Source organism: Malus sylvestris, chromosome 4 (assembly GCF_916048215.2).
Source record: "Malus sylvestris chromosome 4, drMalSylv7.2, whole genome shotgun sequence".
Lineage (NCBI taxonomy): Eukaryota > Viridiplantae > Streptophyta > Magnoliopsida > Rosales > Rosaceae > Malus > Malus sylvestris.
The window spans coordinates 27,382,877-27,406,563 of NC_062263.1; the positions used below are offsets into that span (position 1 = coordinate 27,382,877).

The 23,687-nt window shown below is 37.9% G+C and overlaps 1 protein-coding gene across 2 annotated transcripts; it reads right to left on the reverse strand.

Annotated features, from left to right (window-relative positions):
* Positions 1-19,810: 19,810 nt before the first annotated feature.
* LOC126618956 (pre-mRNA-splicing factor 38-like) lies at positions 19,811-23,124 on the reverse strand. Of its 2 annotated transcripts, none has more exons than XM_050287191.1 (5): positions 22,633-23,124; positions 21,849-21,970; positions 21,624-21,714; positions 21,271-21,468; positions 19,811-20,369 (listed from the first exon to the last, which is right to left on the reverse strand). In XM_050287191.1, the coding sequence occupies exons 1-5, from the start codon at positions 22,920-22,922 to the stop codon at positions 19,958-19,960; spliced, it is 1,113 nt and encodes a 370-aa protein (XP_050143148.1). In that variant the 5' UTR covers positions 22,923-23,124; the 3' UTR covers positions 19,811-19,957. The 2 variants fall into 2 exon arrangements, with proteins under 2 accessions (XP_050143148.1, XP_050143146.1); XM_050287189.1 differs by having other exon boundaries at positions 19,811-20,387; positions 22,633-23,120.
* Between the last annotated feature and the right edge of the window lie 563 nt (positions 23,125-23,687).

A 23,687-nucleotide genomic window follows, 5' to 3' on the forward strand; every position in this document is an offset into this window, starting at 1 on the left:
GGAGTATCGTGTGTTGGAAATGTGCCCTAAAGCCAATCATGTGATGATACTTTACGGACATTTCACATGTTAAACTAATCTAGTTTAACATATAAAGGGCATATATTATTGTTTGAGCCGTCTCATATAAATGTTATATGCTTAAACGATAAAGTCCAAGGAATATGTGATTGGGAGAATGTAATCTAATGAAGTTAGATTCATGAGACCATTCTTTCGTAGACACATCCTAAACGTTCCTGATCATAGGATTGCCAATTGGGCGTTGACAGTCCGTTAAGATCAGTACGTACTATGTCTTCTCTCAGGGAGAGTGATTAGTCTCGAATCATTGGTGTGTGTGACATCAAGACAAGTACGGTAGGTGCTCAATAGAGAATGAGTTCACTGAACGCGATCAACAAAGAGTTCTCATATTCCATGTCACATGAGAACTCATGGTTGGGATAATGCAAAGTAGTCCTTTGACCTGAGGCATCATAGTTGTCTTGTGGTTAAGACCTTGATCTTTGATTATGTCAAAGTCATCCCACCAGGAGGGTGTCCACGGCATCGTTGGGGTCAAGCCGCTTAGCTATGGAGACAAGTGAATGCGCAACAAGGGATCTCTAACCTTCAAACCGTTTGAAGGAGAATACTCTCTGATATGATTTGAATCTCTGGCCAGAGTATGAATGAGATTAGGGAATGCGTTCCGAATCACATTCAAGGTAATCATATAAGCACAAGACACACATTGGATAGTAGACATGAGAAAATAAACTATCAAACCAAACAATGTGGTCAAGAGTATTAGATTAGAGAAAGACCGTATTGCATTTGTAATCCCAGACTGAATAGGTTCTCCACCTCTTCTGATTAGCTTGGGTAACCATGACATACGGCTAGGTGTCACTCATGGTTTGTGGAAGCCCTAAACGTGTGTAATCACTAAAGGGAGAATTGAAAATAGTTTCAATTCACAATCGATGTAAAATGGTTTTAATCGCCCACTACCTCGCTAAAAGGAACCTAATGGATCGTACACCGTGTAAGGTAGAGATGGACGAAATAAATGAAATGAGTAAGATTAATTGAATGGTTTAATTATTTATGGCAAGGATTAATTAATATGTTAATTAATCAAACGAATAAGTTCGTTAAAGACCACGGGATAGTTTTGGACCTTAAGGCCCAATGGGCTTCGAACGTCAAGCCCATTAACTTAAGTTGTATGACAATTTAATGAATAAAGATTCATTAAAGCCCAAAAGCCCAAAAATCCCTAAATGGCCGGCCATAAGGAATGAATTAGGGTTTTGGTTGTTTAGGTCACTTAAAGAAGTGACTATATAAATGATTTTATAGCCAAATATTCATTAAGTGAAATAAGGGTTTATTTTTGGGGAAAATGGGTGAGAATTGTCTCTCCATTTTCTCTCTAAAGAGGCCAACACCTTGGAGGTGATTAGCTAGTCATCTAATCCTCCAAGGTCACTCATTCATCATCCAATATCTCCTTGGTGTAGAGACTTAGAGGTTCTCAATTTTGGGAACTTGGAGAACCTATTCTTCCATCCAAATCCATGGATCTAAGAAGCAAGGAATGAAGGCCCTATCTCTTTGGGTGATTAGCCTTTGCTTATGCAAAGAGGAATCTACAAAGGTATTAATTTCAACTTACTTATTTTTGAGTTGATTATTGGTTCACCAATCTACTAGGCTTTGAATTTCATGGTCATGTTTTGTTTTTGAGTACATACAAGCATGATTCCGCCTTTAATTGTTAATTGCATGCTATATGATGTTGCTCAAATGAACATGTTTTTACAAAATAATTCCTTCAAGTGGTATCAGAGCCTAGGTCTAGTAGTTGGTGAATCCTTTTGTGTTTTGTAGTTCATAGTATGTGATCTAAAAGTTGTAATTGTTACAAGCTTTATTCTTGCTTCTTTGAAAGTAAATTTTGTTGGAAAATTTGCTATCTCAAATGTTGTAGATGTTGTTCATATGAGCATGAATATTGGAGCTAAAATTTGGTACCATGCTTTTGGGAAAATTCGGCCAAAATCAAAGGGTGAATTTTTGGGTTCTTGTTTGACTTGTTAAAAGTGTTTTAATGTGTTCTTTGGAACCCCTAAGTACCCTAGTTTGGTTAGATGTTATTTCCCTTAAGTAAGAATGGTTTTGGAATGTTTTTGGGTGGAAAAAGTTCATGGAAAAATTTGGGTTTTTCATGGATGTTCTTCATTGTTCTTGATGTTCTTGCCAAGAACAAAAAGGTTTGGTGTTTTGATTCAAAGTTTTGATTTATTTCTTAAAGTATATGTGATATGTTTTTAAATGATTTATCATGTATTTAAAGTGTTAATTATTTGTATAAATGATGATTGAAATAATAATGATTGAATTATTTCATAAACATATCCTTTTACATACACTTGCATGTTTTTTGACAAAACTTACAAATCAACACACACACCACTCTTATCCTCTCCCTAAAACAGGCCACTCCCTCAAAGGGAGTACTTTTGGGGCTTTTATGCAATTACATAAAGTTTTGATACTTTTGTGTATTTGCACTTTGGCCCAAAAGTTTACGTTTTTACGTTTAGGTCCAAAAACGCTAAAGGACAAATTGTTTTGATCCTTTAATGATGTTTTTGCATTATTAAAAGTTTGGGTTCTAGTTGTATTTACATGAAGTTGTGACTTTTGTGTATTATACAAAGTGACCCCAAAAGTTTTTGTTATTGCAATATGGCCCAAAAGTTGAGGTTAATTGCAAGATGGCCCAAATAGGATGAGAACAAAATTGTTTTGTCTCTTTAAATGAGAATTGGATTTTCATTTTGTTTAGCTCCATTTAAATCAATTTTATGGATACAAAAACCAAATGAAAATGTTGCATTCATTAATTAGTTAAAGTGTTAATTAATTAAAGGGTGATTATGAACCTAAGCCTAATATAATTGAGCTATGTGAAAGGCGTTTCAAATTTGTTTGAACCATGGGAATGTGTAGATTAGATTTTGGTTGTAATTTGATTTGATCAAATGTTGTAAAAGGGCTTAAGCTCTTCTTTACTTTAAAGTAATTTGTTATATGCAAATGTTGTAATGAGCATAAGCTCACCTTTACTTTGAAGTACTTCTTTCTTGCTTTATATGATATGCATGAAAATGAAGTAGTTGGGTCCAACGCCCATAAGACAACACGCCTTAATGTGATTAAACGCGTAACTAAAATCAATCACCATTCCTAGACCGAGATTCAACACAAGGCTCGTGTTGAATCTAAACAAAGGTTCATAATCATCCTTAGGCCCTAAGGCAACTATGTAGTCCATCAAATGAATGCAAAGTTTACGTTAGTAGTATCATATACTCTTGCTTTAAAAATCGTTTTAAAAGCATAGTGGGAGTATTATGTACAACTAAAACAATGAGATGGACCAATAGTTGTAATAGGACCAAAATTGTTTTAATAGAGATTAAAATGTATATATGTGATGAGACCTAAAACCCTCAACCAAACCAATATTAAGTTGATAAGCGGATAGTGCTTAGAACACTCTTTCGTGGCCTTCCACCGTGGTGGGATCCAATTGTTTATGACTTGTACACCGGCTTCACCCTATCATGGGGGAGTACAAAGTGCATGCTTATACTCAGGAGGAATCCATATACATATGATGAGGTGAGTGTAGGCAACGAGGATAGCTATACATCGTATCATCGTGAGGCTATTCTTGAACCCCTTCACACACTAAGCATGGTGGGAAGAACTTAACTAAGTGCAATGGAACCAATATCATATCATTGTGAGGTTACATTCTCTAGAGGCCAAATAAGATGGGTACTTGCATGAGTTGCAAATGAGTAAGCGTACTCTCTCATTATTATTGTTGCTAGCCATATATCGTATCATCGTGAGGTGGGCTTGGTAATAGTGAGCCTCCCATAACCTACTAGGAGTTTCATCCAAAACTCTCGAATTCCTATGAGGGATATGGAATTTGCCAAAAATAGTGGGTGGTGCTATTTGATTTAAAGACCCAAATCAAATGGCTTAAAATCAATCAATTTATATTCGTTATGTATTTGATTACCAATATATTTGCAAACGCTATCCAACACTTGATAAAAGCCGAACGTTTAGTTTACGGACTTGGTACTACAAAACCATAGATTGTCTTTAATGGCTTGTAAAAGTACCAAAGTAGTCTCATCCTCACAATCTTACTATTGATAATGTATCATTAGAAGAATATGTTAGAAAAGGTCTATCATAAAGAGGACAACACTTTTAATGTCATAATTCTTCAATTACAATTTGTTGTATAAAGAAATAGGAGTTGCTTTGAACAACTCTTAGTCAATGCAAATACTAGTGCTTATTTCTTTGTTAAATGAACAAGGAACTTGAGAAGAAAGCACAAAGGCATGGACACTTTATGTGCCATGATTCTTCACTTACAAATTGTTGTATGAAGAAATAAGAGTTGCCTTGTACAACTCTTGAAGGTTTGTAATTATGTTTAGAACATAATGGTTGGTTGACAAAAATAGTCCATTAACATGGACTTATGATGATTTTGAATCATTGAATGTTGAAGTGATAAACCACTTAACGAGACGGAAACTAGGCAAGGACTTCACCTTTGTTTCCCTATCCTAATCGTTCACTAAGTTTATTGTAAACTATGTAGTGAACAAAAACCACATGCTCTCCAAAATTGTTTGATGTGTATAACACAATTGAAAAAGGTTTCAAGAGAGATAGTGGGAGTTTAGGGACCATGACTAATGTAGTCAAAGGTGAAAGTCAAATAAAGAAGATAAATAACTCCAAGGGAACAAACTTTCTTTATGAAAGGATGGACATTGGAAGGGGTATTTGCAAGAAATGTCTTGCAAGTGTCAAGGACACACCTTTCGAAGGTGTTGTAAATTGTTCTTGAAATAGTTCAAAACAGTTGGTTCTTCTACTTGAATGCATGATTCCGTATTAGTGACTATGTTTTACAATCGTTGTAAAAGTGTGGCTAATAAGAAGTAGAAGATTAATGAGAGAAGAGAAAGTACTTCACATTCGAAACGTGAATCAAATGTAGATCTCTGCGAAAGCAGATGGTACTTACTTCCTCATATGAACTACCAAAGAAATTGGAAAAACATAGATTGTCTTTGTATTCCAATTTTAAGGAACTAAATTCCGTCATTATGTGAAATGGATAAATGTTTTGTTTGACAAAACAATGTTCTTTATTAATCAATGATTGGATTATGGTAATCTAATTAATTATCTCTATAGTAGAGATAATATGGTAGTGTTAACTGTTTAGAAAATAATGATGCTTAAAACCCAAAAGGTTGCAAGGAAGTGACTAATCCCAACTAAGTTGTGATTCCTCTAAAAACATAAGTTATGAGTTGGTGAAAGATGGATGCTTTGGATCGTAAGATCCGGATCCAATACCTTCTTGTTAAAATTGTATAGAGGCGAAATGTTCGAATCTTTATTCTTTTGGAAAGAAGAAAGAATCACAAAGTTGTTGAGGTTAATTCACTTAAATGTTAGTGGCACTTGTCCACAAACATAATACTACTCATGTTGGATAACATTCACCGAAGATCACTCTCGGTTGAACTATAGTTTATTTTGAATAAACACAAGTCCGAATACTTTGCAAAATGTTTCAAAGAATTCAAGTAATGTAAGTTGATGAGTAAGACATCTAAAGTATTTACCTCTTTAGATTTGATCCAAGGAAAGGTAACACTTTAGATAAGTTTCCTTGAAAGATATCAAGGAAAATAGCATCATAAGATAATGTATTTCTCCATTAGGAGAAGAACGAACTTGAATAAGATTTAGTTCGTTAGATGTTATCTATTACCCATATATAGGATATATACTTCTAAAACAATATGATTGTCAATGAGAAGATCTTCCAATATTTTCATGACTCCATAAGATGTAGTTGGAAAAGAAAGACAAATCTTAAGCATGTTAAAGATTTGGGGTCGTGTGCTAACAAGCAATATTTGTTTGATAATAATCTTGTAGGATATCCTTAAAATAACTTTTGGATATCGCTTCTATAAACCAACTAACAAATGTTGTTTTGTTGGGTAGTTCATTGTAATTCTACAATGTGATTTGCCTAAAAGCAAATGAACGAGAGATAGAACTCGAAGAATGGGTTCTTTGAGAGACAAGAAAGTAATCAACAAATATAACAACCTAGTTCCTATACCTCAAGCTCCAAGGTAGTCGATAAGGATTTATAAACCGTCTCAGTTGAATGGTTTTTGAACTTTATGACTACATTGAATGTATATATGATGTATACTCAAGGAAATGGTAAAGTACCATTTGACTCGAAATAATGAAACCTTCAAAGCTAATTGGTAGCTTAAGGTGACTACAATCAAATAGAATGGTTGATTTTAAAGGAACCATTTTTGACGTAGTCTTAGTTTCAATAAATTCGAAGATTGCTAGCTACAACTAAATGGTGATTCAATGTTTTGACATAATATGGGTTTCCGAAACCATTATTAAGATAGTCTTGATAATATATGTCTAAAACTATGAATCACAAGACATGAAAGTTGTAGAGATCCATCCATCATGGATCTTAGCAAGTTAGTGGGAGCTATTTGCATTTTATGAGAAAAAGGATCAAATCGTTTGATTTCTCATAAAGATGTAAATGAATCTTTTGTTTACTAGTTTTACAAAAGATTAGTGGGAGTTAATCATGTTCCTAAAAATTTAAATATATATGATATATTAATTTTGGAAATGAAAAGAATACTTCTTTGTTAAAGTTATGACTTTGATACATTATATGAAGATAGAATGTATATGGGAGATATAGTCTATGTACATGGGATGGAAATCTATAATGATATATTTCATGATATAATTGGATTATATCAATCCCTAATAATAGACAATGGATGCTAGGAAGTTTCTCATATGATGATAAACTTCAATATGAAGGACGATTCTAGTGAGACTAGCAAGTTGCCATTCTCAAAGGGAATGTACCCTTTGACTCCCAAAGAAATAATGCGTAAATTGAATCCTTTATGCATACGTAGAAAGGTGATTTATGTATTTCATATTGTATGAAAAACATTGATATGAGTTGTACCTAGAACGGTACAAGACGATATCAGTGCAAGCCCAGGATCAGAACCATGGCAACTGTCAAGTGAGTCCTTAAGTATTTAAGAAATACTAAAGGATAAATTCCTCAAAGATCGAGGAAGAATCAAAGTGTCGTAATGGAAGCGTAAATGTATTAGATTATGAATCTAATCCATCATTGGATGTTTCTTCATTATGAATGAAGAGATAAACAGATATCTCTTTATTATGACTAAAGAGATATTTGGATGGAAACATTAAAGTAATGACTTTAGTGTGTTCCATTATGAATGCAAGATATATTGCCATATAGAAGTTTACAACAATGTTGTTTGGATGGGAAAGTTCATTTATGAACTCTCTATTCGATTCCAACCAGAAAGTGTATGACACTAATGGGGTGATAGCTCAAGCCTGGGAATCAAGGTCTCATCAAGATCCGAACACAAATGAGAGACTGAACCACATGATTGAGAATCATGTATAATGGTGACGTCGTTATTCTCAAGGTTGCTTCTGTGGATAACACATATAGATATCCACTGCCTAGGCCTACTATTCAGCCATTTATGAAATGACTACAGAAGAGATATCATCATTGATGATCAAGCTGATTGGCTCTAGTGCAAGTGGGAGATTGTTGGAAATGTGCCCTAAAGCCAATCATGTGATGATACTTTACGGACATTTCACATGTTAAACTAATCTAGTTTAACATATAAAGGGCATATATTATTGTTTGAGCCGTCTCATATAAATGTTATATGCTTAAACGATAAAGTCCAAGGAATATGTGATTGGGAGAATGTAATCTAATGAAGTTAGATTCATGAGACCATTCTTTCGTAGACACATCCTAAACGTTCCTGATCATAGGATTGCCAATTGGGCGTTGACAGTCCGTTAAGATCAGTACGTACTATGTCTTCTCTCAGGGAGAGTGATTAGTCTCGAATCATTGGTGTGTGTGACATCAAGACAAGTACGGTAGGTGCTCAATAGAGAATGAGTTCACTGAACGCGATCAACAAAGAGTTCTCATATTCCATGTCACATGAGAACTCATGGTTGGGATAATGCAAAGTAGTCCTTTGACCTGAGGCATCATAGTTGTCTTGTGGTTAAGACCTTGATCTTTGATTATGTCAAAGTCATCCCACCAGGAGGGTGTCCACGGCATCGTTGGGGTCAAGCCGCTTAGCTATGGAGACAAGTGAATGCGCAACAAGGGATCTCTAACCTTCAAACCGTTTGAAGGAGAATACTCTCTGATATGATTTGAATCTCTGGCCAGAGTATGAATGAGATTAGGGAATGCGTTCCGAATCACATTCAAGGTAATCATATAAGCACAAGACACACATTGGATAGTAGACATGAGAAAATAAACTATCAAACCAAACAATGTGGTCAAGAGTATTAGATTAGAGAAAGACCGTATTGCATTTGTAATCCCAGACTGAATAGGTTCTCCACCTCTTCTGATTAGCTTGGGTAACCATGACATACGGCTAGGTGTCACTCATGGTTTGTGGAAGCCCTAAACGTGTGTAATCACTAAAGGGAGAATTGAAAATAGTTTCAATTCACAATCGATGTAAAATGGTTTTAATCGCCCACTACCTCGCTAAAAGGAACCTAATGGATCGTACACCGTGTAAGGTAGAGATGGACGAAATAAATGAAATGAGTAAGATTAATTGAATGGTTTAATTATTTATGGCAAGGATTAATTAATATGTTAATTAATCAAACGAATAAGTTCGTTAAAGACCACGGGATAGTTTTGGACCTTAAGGCCCAATGGGCTTCGAACGTCAAGCCCATTAACTTAAGTTGTATGACAATTTAATGAATAAAGATTCATTAAAGCCCAAAAGCCCAAAAATCCCTAAATGGCCGGCCATAAGGAATGAATTAGGGTTTTGGTTGTTTAGGTCACTTAAAGAAGTGACTATATAAATGATTTTATAGCCAAATATTCATTAAGTGAAATAAGGGTTTATTTTTGGGGAAAATGGGTGAGAATTGTCTCTCCATTTTCTCTCTAAAGAGGCCAACACCTTGGAGGTGATTAGCTAGTCATCTAATCCTCCAAGGTCACTCATTCATCATCCAATATCTCCTTGGTGTAGAGACTTAGAGGTTCTCAATTTTGGGAACTTGGAGAACCTATTCTTCCATCCAAATCCATGGATCTAAGAAGCAAGGAATGAAGGCCCTATCTCTTTGGGTGATTAGCCTTTGCTTATGCAAAGAGGAATCTACAAAGGTATTAATTTCAACTTACTTATTTTTGAGTTGATTATTGGTTCACCAATCTACTAGGCTTTGAATTTCATGGTCATGTTTTGTTTTTGAGTACATACAAGCATGATTCCGCCTTTAATTGTTAATTGCATGCTATATGATGTTGCTCAAATGAACATGTTTTTACAAAATAATTCCTTCATCGTGTCTCCGCATCTTGTAGGGCCTTGCTAGCGTAGTAGACGGGCCGTTCGACACCACTGTCCATTCGAATAAGAACAGAACTGACTGCTGAAGCCGAAACCGATAGATAGATGATGAGAGTGTCACCAACTTCTGGTTTGGAGAGCAGAGGGGCTTTACTCATGTACTCTTTGAGGTTCCTGAATGCATTGGCACATTCCTCCGTCCATGTAATGTACTTCTTATTTCCCTTGAGTGCTTTGAAGAAAGGAGCACATCTGTCTGTGGCCTTAGAGATGAATCTGGTTAAGGCTGCCACCTTGCCAGTAAGGCTTTGGATGTCTTTTGAAGTTATTGGCTCTTTCATGTCGAGGATTGCTTTGATCTTTTCAGGGTTAGCTTCAATGCCTCGTTGGCTAATCATGAAGCCTAAGAATTTGCCAGAGCCCACGCCGAAGGCACATTTGTTGGGGTTCAACCTCATTCGATACCTCTTTAGAATGGTGAAAGTTTCAGATAGGTCGGTGATGTGTTGGTCAGCATGTTTGCTTTTGACTAGCATATCATCAACGTAAACTTCCATGTTCCTCCCAATTTGTTCGGCGAACATTGAATTGACCAGTCTCTGATAAGTTGCTCCTGCATTCTTTAGGCCGAAAGGCATGACTTTATAGCAATATAGTCCCCTGTCAGTAGTGAAGGCCGTATGTTCTTGGTCTGAGGGGTTCATGAGGATTTGGTTGTATCCTGAATAAGCGTCCATAAAGCTCAAGAGCTCACACCCTGCCGTAGAGTCTATAAGTCTATCAATGAGAGGAAGAGGGAAACTATCCTTCGGGCATCCTTTGTTTAGGTCGGTGTAGTCGACACACATTCTCCACAAGACCTTTTGAAGCAGGAGACTTTCCTTGGTCGGATTTTTCTTAACAAGGACAACATTTGCTACCCATGTTGGGTAATTGACTTCACGGACGAAGCCTATGTCCTTGAGTTTTTCAACTTCTGCTTTCATCGCCTCGTATCGCTCAACATCATAAGATCTTCGCCTCTGTTTTACTGGTTTGGTCTTGGGATCAATACTCAAGTGGTGACAGATGATATCGGGAGAGATGCCCGGCATATCTTTATATGACCAAGCGAAGACCTCGGCGTTCTCTTGCAAAAAGGAGATCAGCGACAACCGAAGGGGTGGTGACAAAGTAGTGCCAATCTTCACCATGCGGTCTGGATGGTCTTTGGAGATAGAGACATTCTCTAACTCTTCAGCGGGTTGTGCTTGCTGGGTGAAGGAGTCATCTCGAGGGTCGTCGGGTTGACTGTTGCTATCAGGAAGATCCAAGTTCGCTTCATCTAGGCTGGTCTTTACGACTTGGTTATGTATAGAGAGAGTCTCCTTGGGGACAGACAGGTGTTGTTGTTTGACTGAAGTGTTGTAACATGATCGTGCACTAAGCTGATCTCCTCTGATGTAGCCGTTGCCATGGGGGGTTGGAAATTTCATCAACAGCATATGCGTGGATACCATAGCCTTGAGATCATTGATGCCTGTGCGCCCAAAGATGACATTGTATGCCGTCGGGCAATTGACCACTAAGAAGTTAGTGGTAATAGTAGCTGTGTAGGGGCCTGTACCAATGGTGAAGGGTAAGTGTATACTCCCTAAAGGTTGCACGATATCGCCAGAGAAGCTTATCAGAGGAGAAATCGAGCGATCTAGCAAGTGTTCAGCTACATTAAGTGCCTTGAAAGCTTCAGCAAACATGATATTGACTGAAGCACCTGTGTCTATCAGGATTCGTTTCACATCAAAATTTGCTATGTGAGCTTCCACGATCAGCGGGTCATTGTGAGGGTAGATTATACCTCTTTCTTCCTCAGGGTAGAAACATATTGGATCCCAGTTAGGCTTTTGATACTTGCCTCCTCTGATGTCTTCCACGTGAAACACTTGATGGCCAGGTCTCAGACTTCGTTCACTGTTTTTCATGGCCCTATTGGAAGATTCAGATATGGGTGTGCCGCCGCTTATGGAATATATGACATTCACCTGGCGTTGGTTACGGTTATCCCTTTGAGGGTGAAGAAGGAATTGATCAATTTTTCCTTCTCGTGCCAAAGCTTCAATACGATCACGGAGGATGATACATTTCTCGCTATCATGGCCGTTATGCTCATGGTAGCAACAAAACATGCCCGCGTTATTCGGGGGCGTGTAATCTGGGTGCCTCGGCTTTGGCTTTGGTATCAGGTGAGCTATGCTGGGGTAAATGGCCACGCATGTGGCATTCAAGGGCGTGTATGTCTCATACCTTGGGGTAGGGGGTATCTTGACGCGGGTTTGACCCACTGCATTGACTGCCTGGGGGCGAGCGTTATTGTGGCGATACCCTTGGTTATCGGGATAGTGTCCCTTACTCTTTTTACTGAAAGGAGAGTGGTGAGGATGGAAATCCTTCCTCTTGCCTTGAAATTGATATGTCTGTTGATTCGGTGAAGCATTATGCAAGGCATGGGGAGGTGCCACTGCCGTTTGGAAAGTCGAGGTCTTCTCATTTAGGTGAGTCTGGCTTCCACCTCCCACTTGTTGATAAATGATGGTTGTAGGGGGTTTCTCCTGATATGTCTTTGCCTCGGCGGAGGCATGGTTATAAGCCTGCGCCATCACCTCAGAGTAAGTCTTCCAAGTATTGGCATTGATCATGTATTTAAAGAAACAATCACGTAGGCCTGCCGTGAAGGCTTTGAGGGCAGTCTTGTCGTCTGCCTCGGCACACCGGGAGTATTCATGGCTGAAGCGGCCAGCATACATACGTAATGACTCGTCTGGCTTCTGGCGGATAGTGTACAAGTCATCTGCAGAGTGCAAGCGATCGGTTTGGAAAATGTGTTGGGAAACAAATAGTTTCCTCAATTCCTCAAATGAGTCTACCGTCTCAGGTGTAAGACGACAATACCAATTTAGAGCTCCACTAGAGAGGGTGGAGGGGAAGAGAAGACATCGCTCTTCGTCGGTGTGCATCCGGTATGCCATGGTGGACTCAAAGAGGTTAAGGTGCTCAATCGGGTCCTCTTTTCCAGTATAAAGTTGCAAGCCAAGCTTTTGCTTTGTCTTTGCTTGAAGGGGGGTGTTGAGGATCCTCCTTGTAAGAGGGCCAGGCCTGGGTTGGTTCCAGTCAGGTATTTCAGCCTGACGTTCAGCCTTCAACTTGTTTACTTCCTCAAGAAGTTGTAGGACAAGGGGGTCCTGAGTGGAGTTATGTGTCACTGGAGCTTTCTTTCGTAAATCTCCATCTCCTCTTGGAATTAGGAAGGTTTGATCAAGGGCATGTGATTTTTCCCTGGACTCGCTGTACTGGCTTCCAGGGTATGTCTGTCGGAACACCTCTGAGTCCCCTGTACCCTCATGTCTCTCTAGGACTTGTTGCCCATTCCCCAAATTGGTGGCCGGCTTGGGCCGTGGCAGGGGACCGAGTCTCTCAGAAATCCTTGGGTCATTAATCTTTGAGCTTATATGGATGGAATTCTCTCGACGTTGCTTCAGGAAATCCCGACAATCGCGAAAGATGGCTTTCGATCCTTCTGCCCCTTCAGCAAAGAGGTGTCTCCCTCCACTTCTCATGGTTCGGGTCGAAGCAACTGGGTTAAGAGAAGCCTCATGTTGATTATCAAATCGAGGGGTAATCTGTTCCCTATCAGGGATATCTATGTCGAATGCATGTGACCCTCCATGTTGGAGGGCACCCAGTTGATGGTTGACTTCCACGGGGGCAACAAGCTCGCGTGTCTGAGCTTGCCTAGCTTCGTGGAGTGTCTCGAAGAGCTTCTCATATTGCTCCTGGAGGACCTCATTCCTCATTGCTATCTTGTTGTTCTGCGCTTCCAACTCATCGACTTTAGCTTGAAGAAGAACTCGTTTTCCTTCCTTCTTTCGTTGTTTCGCACTATGTACAAGGGGGGTGTCATTCTGTGTGCTGTGGCTTCCTTCGCTTCCCATGTTGGAGAGGGATGCCTGGTCAAAAGAAAGTGTACGAATGATAGAAACCAGCTTGACACAGCTGAAGAGAGTAGGAATAAGTGTCGTTTCCCACAGACGGCGCCAAATGTTGATGCACAAAATCAGCGAAGACTTTGGTACAACAGAAAGTGTCAGGTTTTATGACCTTCGCTTGGTTGCTTCGGTCACTAGTGAGGATAAGTACGTAAATGAATAGAGACAGAGAAGCAAACACAGGATGTACGTGGTTCACCCAGATTGGCTACGTCCACGGAGTAGAGGAGTTCTTATTAGTAGTGAAGGGCTTACACAAGTACAAAGGATCAAGCTCTCAATTTAGTGAGTTCTTGTGAATGATTTAACACAAATGGCATTAGGCAATATTGTGGGGGAATGACCCCTATTTATAGAAAAACTTGTAGCTTTGTCACATTGACATGTGTCATGTTGTGATTGGTTCTTGATGTTGACACGTGCTGCGCTCTGATTGGCTTCTAATCTTGACACGTGTCGAGTAGTGATTGGCCTCCTGGTCGGAGGGGAACTCTTCTGGGTCCTTGACAGTATAGCGTTGGCCGGTGCTCGGTAGTTTCGGGATTGGTCAAGTATGGTACAAACAAATATAGTCCTAGGAATTTGCATTTCAGCAGTACCCCAAAACCTTTCAAGACAAATGATTAAGCCTTTTTATTGATCCATGCATGTCAAATTATGTTTTGTTACGGCTGTGCATTTTCTAACGAATTGCAATTGTATTTACATGTCTCTTCATTCTGAAGAACTGTAATCTGTGTAGAAGTTTCCTAAGTTAGTGTTTTGTGATCGCAGCATCTTTATCGATCATAAAATTTGGTTGAGGTTTATTCATTTCATTCCAATATGATCTCAGTTCTTGTTCAGTGGAATATATGTTTCAGAGACGGTACGGGTGCCGTGCAATGATGCTGGAGACTATGGCAGCTGTCCCTAGCATGCTAGGAGGAATACTACTAACTTAAGGTTTCTGCTCAAGTTTTAGCAGAGCGGTGGTTGTAAAACCTGCGTGGTACGAGAGAATACTGGTTTTGTTGTATACAACTTGAGAAACTACATGCTACCTGTATTGGTTTTCAATTTTATGTGATTGCCCTTACACAATTCATAGTCTAGTGCATGTGATGGAAGTATCTCATGTTCATTTCAAGAACTTTTCAAGACAATAACAATATCTTTTTCTTGGGTAATAAGTGCAAGTGACAAACGTGGAGACAATTTCTCCTCCTTGGGACTTTGTGGACACTCCTTGTGATTATACTTCTTACTGTGGAGGATGTAAAACACAAAATTTGATTTATGAGGCTCAAGTCAAAGCTAAGGAGCAGCAAGTTCATCAATTGATTATTAACTTTGGAAAGTTTTCTCACAAGGAACTGAAATTTCTAAGCATCATGAAGCCCATCAGAAAACATGCTTTTGCCATAATGCTTTCCTCTTGTTTTTTATCACATCAGAAAACAGTTACTTAATTTAACTAACACAACCTACTTGCTATTTGTCATTTGACACTTTCAAGAATCAAAGTATCAAAATACTCTATTTTGGTGTAAGGTATACATTTATGCATATTCTTAACTTTACCTGTAAATTCACTGTAAAATAAATTTCTAAGAATCTGTAAATCATGTGTACTTTGTAATTATTTTATTTCATTTTATCAATGTTTATTAATTTTTATTTTATTAAACGGAATACTAGTACTATCACTATTTCGTAAACTAAACTCTGATTATTTCTTAAACGGAACACTAGTACTATCACTGTTTCGTAAACGGAACACTAGTACTATCACTGTTTCGTAAACTAAGTATTGACTATTTATCAAACGAACACTAGTACTATCACTGTTAAGTTTACTAGTACTATCACTGTTTTGTAAACTAAATATTGACTATTTATCAAACGAACACTAGTACTATCATTGTTTCGTAAACTAAACACTGACTATTTCTTAAACGGAACACTAGTACTATTAATGTTTCGTAACTAAACACTGACTATTTATTAAACGGAACACTAGTACTATCACTGTTTCGTAAACTAAACACTGATTATTTCTCAAACGGAACACTATCACTGTTTCGTAAACTAAATACTAACTATTTCTTAAACAGAACACTAGTACTATAACTGTTTCGTAAACCAAACATTGACTATTTCTTAAACGGAACACTAGTATTATCATTGTTTCATAAACTAAATATTGACTATTTATCAAACGAACACTAGTATTATCACTGTTTCGTAAACTAAACACTAACTATTTATTAAACGGAACACTAGTACTATCACTGTTTCTTAAACTAAACACTGATTATTTCTCAAACGGAACACTAATACTATCACTGTTTCGTAAACTAAACATTGACTATTTCTTAAACGGAACACTAGTACTATCACTGTTTCGTAAACTAAACACTGACTATTTCTTAAATGGAACACTAGTATTATCACTGTTAAGTTTACTAGTACTATCACTGTTTCGTAAACTAAATATTGACTATTTATCAAACGAACACCAGTACTATCATTGTTTCGTAAACTAAACAGTGAACACTGACTATTTCTTAAACGGAACACCAGTACTATCAATGTTTCGTAACTAAACACTGACTATTTATTAAACGGAACACTAGTACTATCACTGTTTCATAAACTAAACACTGATTATTTCTCAAACGGAACACTATCACTGTTTCGTAAACTAAACACTAACTATTTCTTAAACGGAACACTAGTACTATAACTGTTTCGTAAACCAAACACTGACTATTTCTTAAACGGAACACTAGTACTATCACTGTTTCGTAAACTAAATATTGACTATTTATCAAACGAACAGTAGTATTATCACTGTTTCGTAAACTAAACACTAACTATTTATTAAACGGAACACTAGTACTATCACTGTTTCGTAAACTAAACACTGATTATTTCTCAAACGGAACACTATCACTGTTTCATAAACTAAACACTGACTATTTCTTAAACGGAACACTAACACTAGTACTATCACTGTTTCGTAAACTAAATATTGACTATTTATTAAACGAACACTAGTACTATCTTTCGTAAACTAAACACTGACTATTTATTAAATGGAACACTAGTACTATCACTGTTTCGTAAACTAAACACTGATTATTTCTCAAACGGAACATTACACACACACACACACACACACACACACACACATGAGTTCATTTTTATAATGAGATAGATCCAAAGCAATTGCATGAGACTTCCAAACATAATTCATACCAAACATAATCATAAACTAGTTTCCAAAAAAAAAAAAAAACATAATCATAAACGTTGATGTGAGTCTTGCACTTTAAGTTTCACTGATCCAAGAAATCTTCCCTTAACCTTCATTATTTTGTAGTTATTTGTGTAAAAGTTTGGTGATACACTCGGTGAAATTATGTCATTTTCGAATCCAAAGTTCATTATTTTGTAGTGATTTGTGTAATTTAATATTTTTTTTAATTTATTTGATGGGAGGCGAGGCGAGGAATCGGAGATAATTAATTATGTTGGGGTTTAATTGGTATCGACTGGCAAAAGTTTTTTTTTTTTGGACGAATCCTCTAGAAAATGGCATATTTGTAAATAAATGAGGTAATGGCATATTTGTAACTAAATGAAAGTTTAATTCTAACAAAAGTGTGCTGACGAAAGGCAGGGGCATGGATGGAAAATGAATTTCTTATTTTGCACGTGAAGCTTCCTTATTTTGGTTGTTCTTTCTAGTTTTTGTCATTTTTCATTAAAGTTTAAGTCATTTTTATTAAATAAAGTTAGTAAATGGTTTTTTGTTAATAAAAAGTTTGAAAAAGCCTTTTTCATTAAAGCTCTCTTTTAATTTTCGGTCATCTGATCGGATGAATTGAAGAATATCAACGGACAGAAATTATCAAGGAGTGTGTGAGAAGTAAAATGGGGTGTGTGGATAGCACACCCCTATATATATATATATAACATATGTAAATAATAAAAGAAAGTTGGAATTGATTGGGTTTCTCAAGCCTATACAATAGACATCCTTTCAGGAGGAATAGGGGACGACGAGAAGAAAAAAAAGAAAAAGAAAAAACCAACAGCAAAAAAATCATAACAGGAATACAGAAGTATTTGGCTGACAGAATGGCATGTTTGTAAATAAAGGAAAGTTTATTTTTAACCGAATTAGCAGACAACATGAGGTTTCCGTTAGGGGTAGTGCTGGAAAAAATAATATTTCGTTTTGGGCTTTTATTTCCGCCCATGTGTATTCAATGTTTGTGGGACTTGATATAAATTGTTTTTGTCCTTATGATTAAATATGAAGCCCTTTTGGTTAAATAATAGTATAGGGTGGTTTTTGGTTAAATTAAACTTAACTCAAGCGCTTTTCATTAAAGCTCCCTTATTTTTAATTACGTTCTCTGAAATTTGATTGCCAGTTCATTTTGTTATTTGAAACTCAAAAGTAGTCACTGTATTTTTTGAAACTCAAAATTTCACTCCACATTACATTGTTTATGTTATTTCCAACTCTAAATATGTCACGCTTCTATCTCTTTCTGATCCTCCATCTCTCATCATCTCCCTCTTCCCATAAACGAAATTCAAATCCCTCATCTACCATGGCCCGTTTGACACCTCTACTATGTCCACGAATTGTTGTAAAATAATTTTTTTTTTAAAAACTCAGGGATTGTTTATGTTATTTTTTCAATTAAAAATATAAAAAATAACGAAATTAATGGAACTAATGATAAGGTATCTGAAGAAAGCATGCACAACAGCTAGAGAGAGGAGTCGGCAAGTTATTTAACGGAATAATAGAAACAAGTCAAAGTGGAAATGAGTATTGAGTTTGAAAGAGTAAAGTGGTGATTTTTAAGTTTTAAAAGGCAAAGTGGAATCAAAATCGAGTTCCAGGTAACGTAGCTAAAAAACTTATTCTAAAGCTGTATATTTTTAATCCACATCAACGTATTGACGATTTTTTGACGAAAATAACATAAAACGCTGCAATACAAGGCGAATTTTGAGTTTCAATAAATAAAATGACGATTTTTGAATCTCAAAAAATAAAATGAGATCAAAATCGAGTTCCAAATGGCTAAACCTCGCCCGCTGACATGGGTATGAAAGAAATAAAAAAAAAAGGAAAAAAGAAAATCACAGACGTCTCCGCCCACGTCTCCCAACTGCTCTCCACTTTTCAAATCCACTTTCTTTCGATTCAACCCAACCTATTTTCTCGGATGCCACGAAAAATGCTGCATAAAAATGGATATTTTGGTGGCAATTAGCAATAGACAAGGCATTCATTCGCCATTTCGATTTGCAGATGGAGAAAAACATGAACGAAATCACAACAAACAGTAGTTTCAGAGGTCTTGATTTTTCTATGGACCGGAATAAAATTCCACAAAACCCCCCGATGTCATACTTTGTTACCATCTCCATTCCCCAGCCGAAAATAAGGATCAAGGTCCCCAAGTTGCTACTCAAAACCATGCAGAAACGCTTTCGCTATGGATGCAACGTTGACAACGCCGGCGGAGGCAATGAGCAGAAGCAGCATTGCGCGAAAACGAAGACGAAGGAAGTGAGGAAGAAGCCCGGAAAGGTTCTGACAACGAAGATCCGTTCGGTGTTTGTCAATGCGCTCGGCGGCATGAGGATCAAGTCACTAGATGGCGGAAACTTAACGAAAAGCAAAACCAAGAGAAACAGAGCGGTTGGGGGACATGGAAGTTCTGGCAACTTGAATCGGGCTCCATCGAAACTAATGGTAACTGATGGCCGGAAGTCGAGTACGGGAAGGTCCCTAGGGAGGATGTTAAGCAGGGAGTTTGATGAGGGAGATGATTCAACGCAAGAAGGAAGAGAAGAGGAGGAGTTGTGCAAGAAGAGGATTCTCATGGGAGGCAAGTGCAAGCCACTGAGTTTATCTGGGACTCTTCGGTACGACGAAAATGGCATTTTGGTAACTGAGATCGTCCCATGATTTCTGTTCGTGAATATTTTGATTTCAAATCCCTTGTATTTCTGTTGAATGGAAGAATTTAGCATTATTTTCTTGAATTTTTCGACGGGCAAGAGACATACATGCAACCGGGACAAGGCGACAGAATTCCACCTTGACGTCCGGTTGCATATCTACTGTAAACAGTAAGGCTCGTAAAAGACACTCAAGCAAAGTACGTATAATCGTTAAATCATCTCTCTATACGAACTTGGGTGCCAATTAATGGATGTACAGCAGATACTGAAAGGATTGGCAGTGGAATGTCTAGATGTAATATTATACGACAGTTCAGACACATTAACATGAACTAGTCACCAGGATTATCGCTACTTCAGGGGTTTCAACCCAAGAGATGCTCGGAGTCTGTTTGCTTCAGCAATCTCTGGATCCGGATGGTCTGTGCCATCATCCTTCTTCTCCTTCTTCTTTTCTTTCTTCTTCTTCGGCTCCTCACGATCAGGTCTTCTGGGACTAACGCTGCGGCCGTGTCTCTTGCGATCTCTATGTCCACCATCACGATCTCTACTACGACTTCTGCTTCTTGAACGGCTCCTCCTCCTGCCACGATCCCTTTCTCGCCTGTCCCAATCCCTTTCCCGATCCCTATCCCTATCACGACCATAATCCTTTTCATCTCTTAGCCAATAATGGTCCCGATCCCTATCCCTGTCTCTGTCCCTATCTCTTTCATGCCCACGCCCACGTTCCCTGTCATAGTCTCTATCCCTATCATAGTCTCTGTCATAATCTCGGTCCCTGTTTAAGGTAAGGAAAGAAACAGAAATGACAGTGTCAGCTTAAAAATGACAGTTCCAATCCTTTAAGAAGGGAAAGGGTATGCAGCAGGATTCAACATCTACAAATGATAGGACATCACTAAAGCACAGGTGACACAAATCACAACTGTGGCTTTCAATTAACTACGTCGTGGAATTAAATCCAAAAGAGCTTATGATTCTTTCATCGGGATCGATCACAGCCATAACATAGTAAATTATACTCTAATGCCAGATAAAAAAAGAAAAGCAAGCAAATGTACGATCCATCATACTTCTCACTGCACACTGTCAGTGCAGAGAAACCTGGCAGGATCATGGATAACACTGTAGGAAGCCATTATATAACACCTATGGCCTAAAATGCTATGGTAGAAACCTCAATGACATATGAATGTACTAGTCTGAATTTGTAATTTGTATACACAGGCAACAGCTTCCACTACAAAAATAATACAATCACAAGGTAAAACTTCAAACTCTTATGAATTTCTCACAATAAGAACAAGAATGATTCACCCAAAGAGAGACGAAACCACAGAAAAGCAAGTCAGTTGAAGTTCACCCAGACTTTCATTTACGAAACAAAAATAAAATCAGTTTTAACTTGCTTATTTTCTTTTCTAAGAATTTTCTTACGCCTGTCATTCTGTTACTTTTTGCACTCTGTTTACAACAAAACTTTACTTACCCTAAAAATAAAAATAAATTCAGTTCATTCCAAAATCCTAAAATAATCTCCATTCACCACAAAGAATAAGAAGCTAAACAATCTGACATTCTCAAAGCTACCAACCAATATGATATGCTCAAAGCTGTCAGCCAATCTAGCATCCACATAAACCACAAACAGGAAAACAAACCTGTATCTGTGACTGTCGCGTCTTCTATCCCTTTCCCTTTCCCTGGCAGGGCTTCGGTCATGATAATAATCCCTATCATGGACATCTTCATCCATTCCATCAACTTGATCATTCTCCTCTTTCTCTTCCTCCTCCTCAAAGTCCTCCTCCAAAGCACTTTTCCTGAGTTCCAATGAACCAGTTGCTTCGAGAGTCCATCTGTACGTATATAGAAAGGAATCACATATACAAATCCAAAGTTCAAAATAAAGATTGGCGGGGCATATAACTGTCTATAGCTAAAACAAAATAAAGGAACCAAAACAGACCGCTATGATAAAATCAACTTGGAAAAAAAATTTCCAAAAACAAACCTTTTTTTAATTCGTGGCATTGCAATGTCACATGAGTAATCATTTGTGAGAAGTTCATCAATAACCTCATCCACATGCGTCAAGGTAAAATCTGGAACAATTAGAGCAAGAGATTAGAAATACTTGTGTTAGCATGCTCATAAATATTCAATAGTAAGTATGGTAGCATAGACTAGTCATAAAAAGTAATCAAGGAAAATTTCAGATAAGGATCATATATCTTACTCCCATCAGGCAGTTTCCTCCTCAACTTCCGATAGTCATTATACAAAGGCTCTAGGTACTGGTAGACATCAGTATCAGTTCCCGTAAGCCGCAAATAAAATGCACCGAGTATCCGAACGTACCTGAAACCCAAGTAAAAAACGTTAAATCACAATTGAAAGAAGAACTCGAAAAACACCCACATCGAAAATAAATATATATTCAGCCTTAAGAATCATAAAGGCTACTTCAAACCAAAAACAATCTCCACCATACTACACAAACTTGCACTACTATCTAAATCATTTCTGTTCAAACCTTCCTGAACCAAAATTCACAAAGAAAAAACACCAATCTGTACTACTGTATGCCATATTAACAACAAGACCCGATTACTTGCCGCCTTCTTCCTTGACCTTCACCTAACACAGCAGAGAATATTAAATCACTCCTCCATTTTTACATAAAGAAACTACGGTTATTCATTTCATTCTCCAATGTACCCAAACCACCACAAATACCCGATTTCAACTCATGTTCTCTAATATTATACTAATCATACAAAAACCAGAAGAAAAAAAAAATCAACCGTTGATATCCGCATCCAAAAGAAATCAATGTTGAAAACACAATTTTAGGATTAGGGTTTCTCAGAAAAAGACCACAAATCCCAAATTCTCAGCCCCCTTCAACTCTATTACTCTCCCAGCTACCAGAACATGCACATTGCCAATCATATAAGCCATCCATAACAAAATAAAACAATTTATAACACGCAATTAATTAATGAGACAGTGAAACGCACTTGTAATCGTCATTTTTTATGAACTCGATAACGATCTCCTTCTCCGGCTGGATCTGAAGCATCTTCATGACGAGGCACATGAAAGGCGTGGGCTTCCGGTTGCCGCCGAAGGTGCCGCCGATGTGGTCGAGCTCCATGGCTTTGTCGACTAGTGTTTCGGCCGTCAACCCGAAGCACTGCTCCTTCCAGTACGTGTTCTGGTATATCTTCGTCCGTACGATCTTCTCCACCAGGTTCTGCGGGTTCGTCCCCCTTATGCTCTTCGCCGACGGGTCCGTACGGTTCGCCATAGCTGGAAGACGGAGAAATTGAAATGGACGAGACTGAGGATATTTGGGGCCGAGAGAGGGACAGATAAACCCTAACCCTAACCCTAAAATTAAAGTGTGAGCGAGAAATATAGTTGCCGTTGGGGAGTTTGGATCGTAACAGGAATTGTCCCCGCCAGGTTTAAAACGAAGTAGGCGTGTACTAGGTATCGTTTGATATGCAGACGGGACGAGACGGAACAGAATGGGATGGGACGGAACGGAATGGAGAGGAAGCAAAGATGCCCTCGGATGGAAACAAGGAGGAAGAAGAAGGAGACGGAGAGGTTATAATTTTGTTTTCTACGGATGTGGAACGAATCGTTCCAGGAGATGAGGCGAAACAAAAATTCTCTCAAAATTCATCTTATGGAACAACGCGTTCCACCCGTTTTAAGCGCACCAAACGTAAGATGGAACGCCTCATCCACTTTGTTCCGTCCCGTTCTACATGCCAAACGGTATCAAAAAGCACCACCAAAGTTTGTTTTTGATGTGACAAAAACACGGCCGATACTTGAAATGTCATAATACTAGTGGTTACATACTTAAAAAGAATATCAACCGCTTGTATTATCATATTACATATTCAAAATTTTGTTTCTTACAAGTGTCCAAGTTCAATAATCAAAATATAAATAGATAATTAGAATATAAACGGACTCGAATTTTGGATTATAGACCGATTCGTTTACTGACTAATCAGAACCAGATGTAGGGATTCTTTTGCAAAACAATCAAACACAT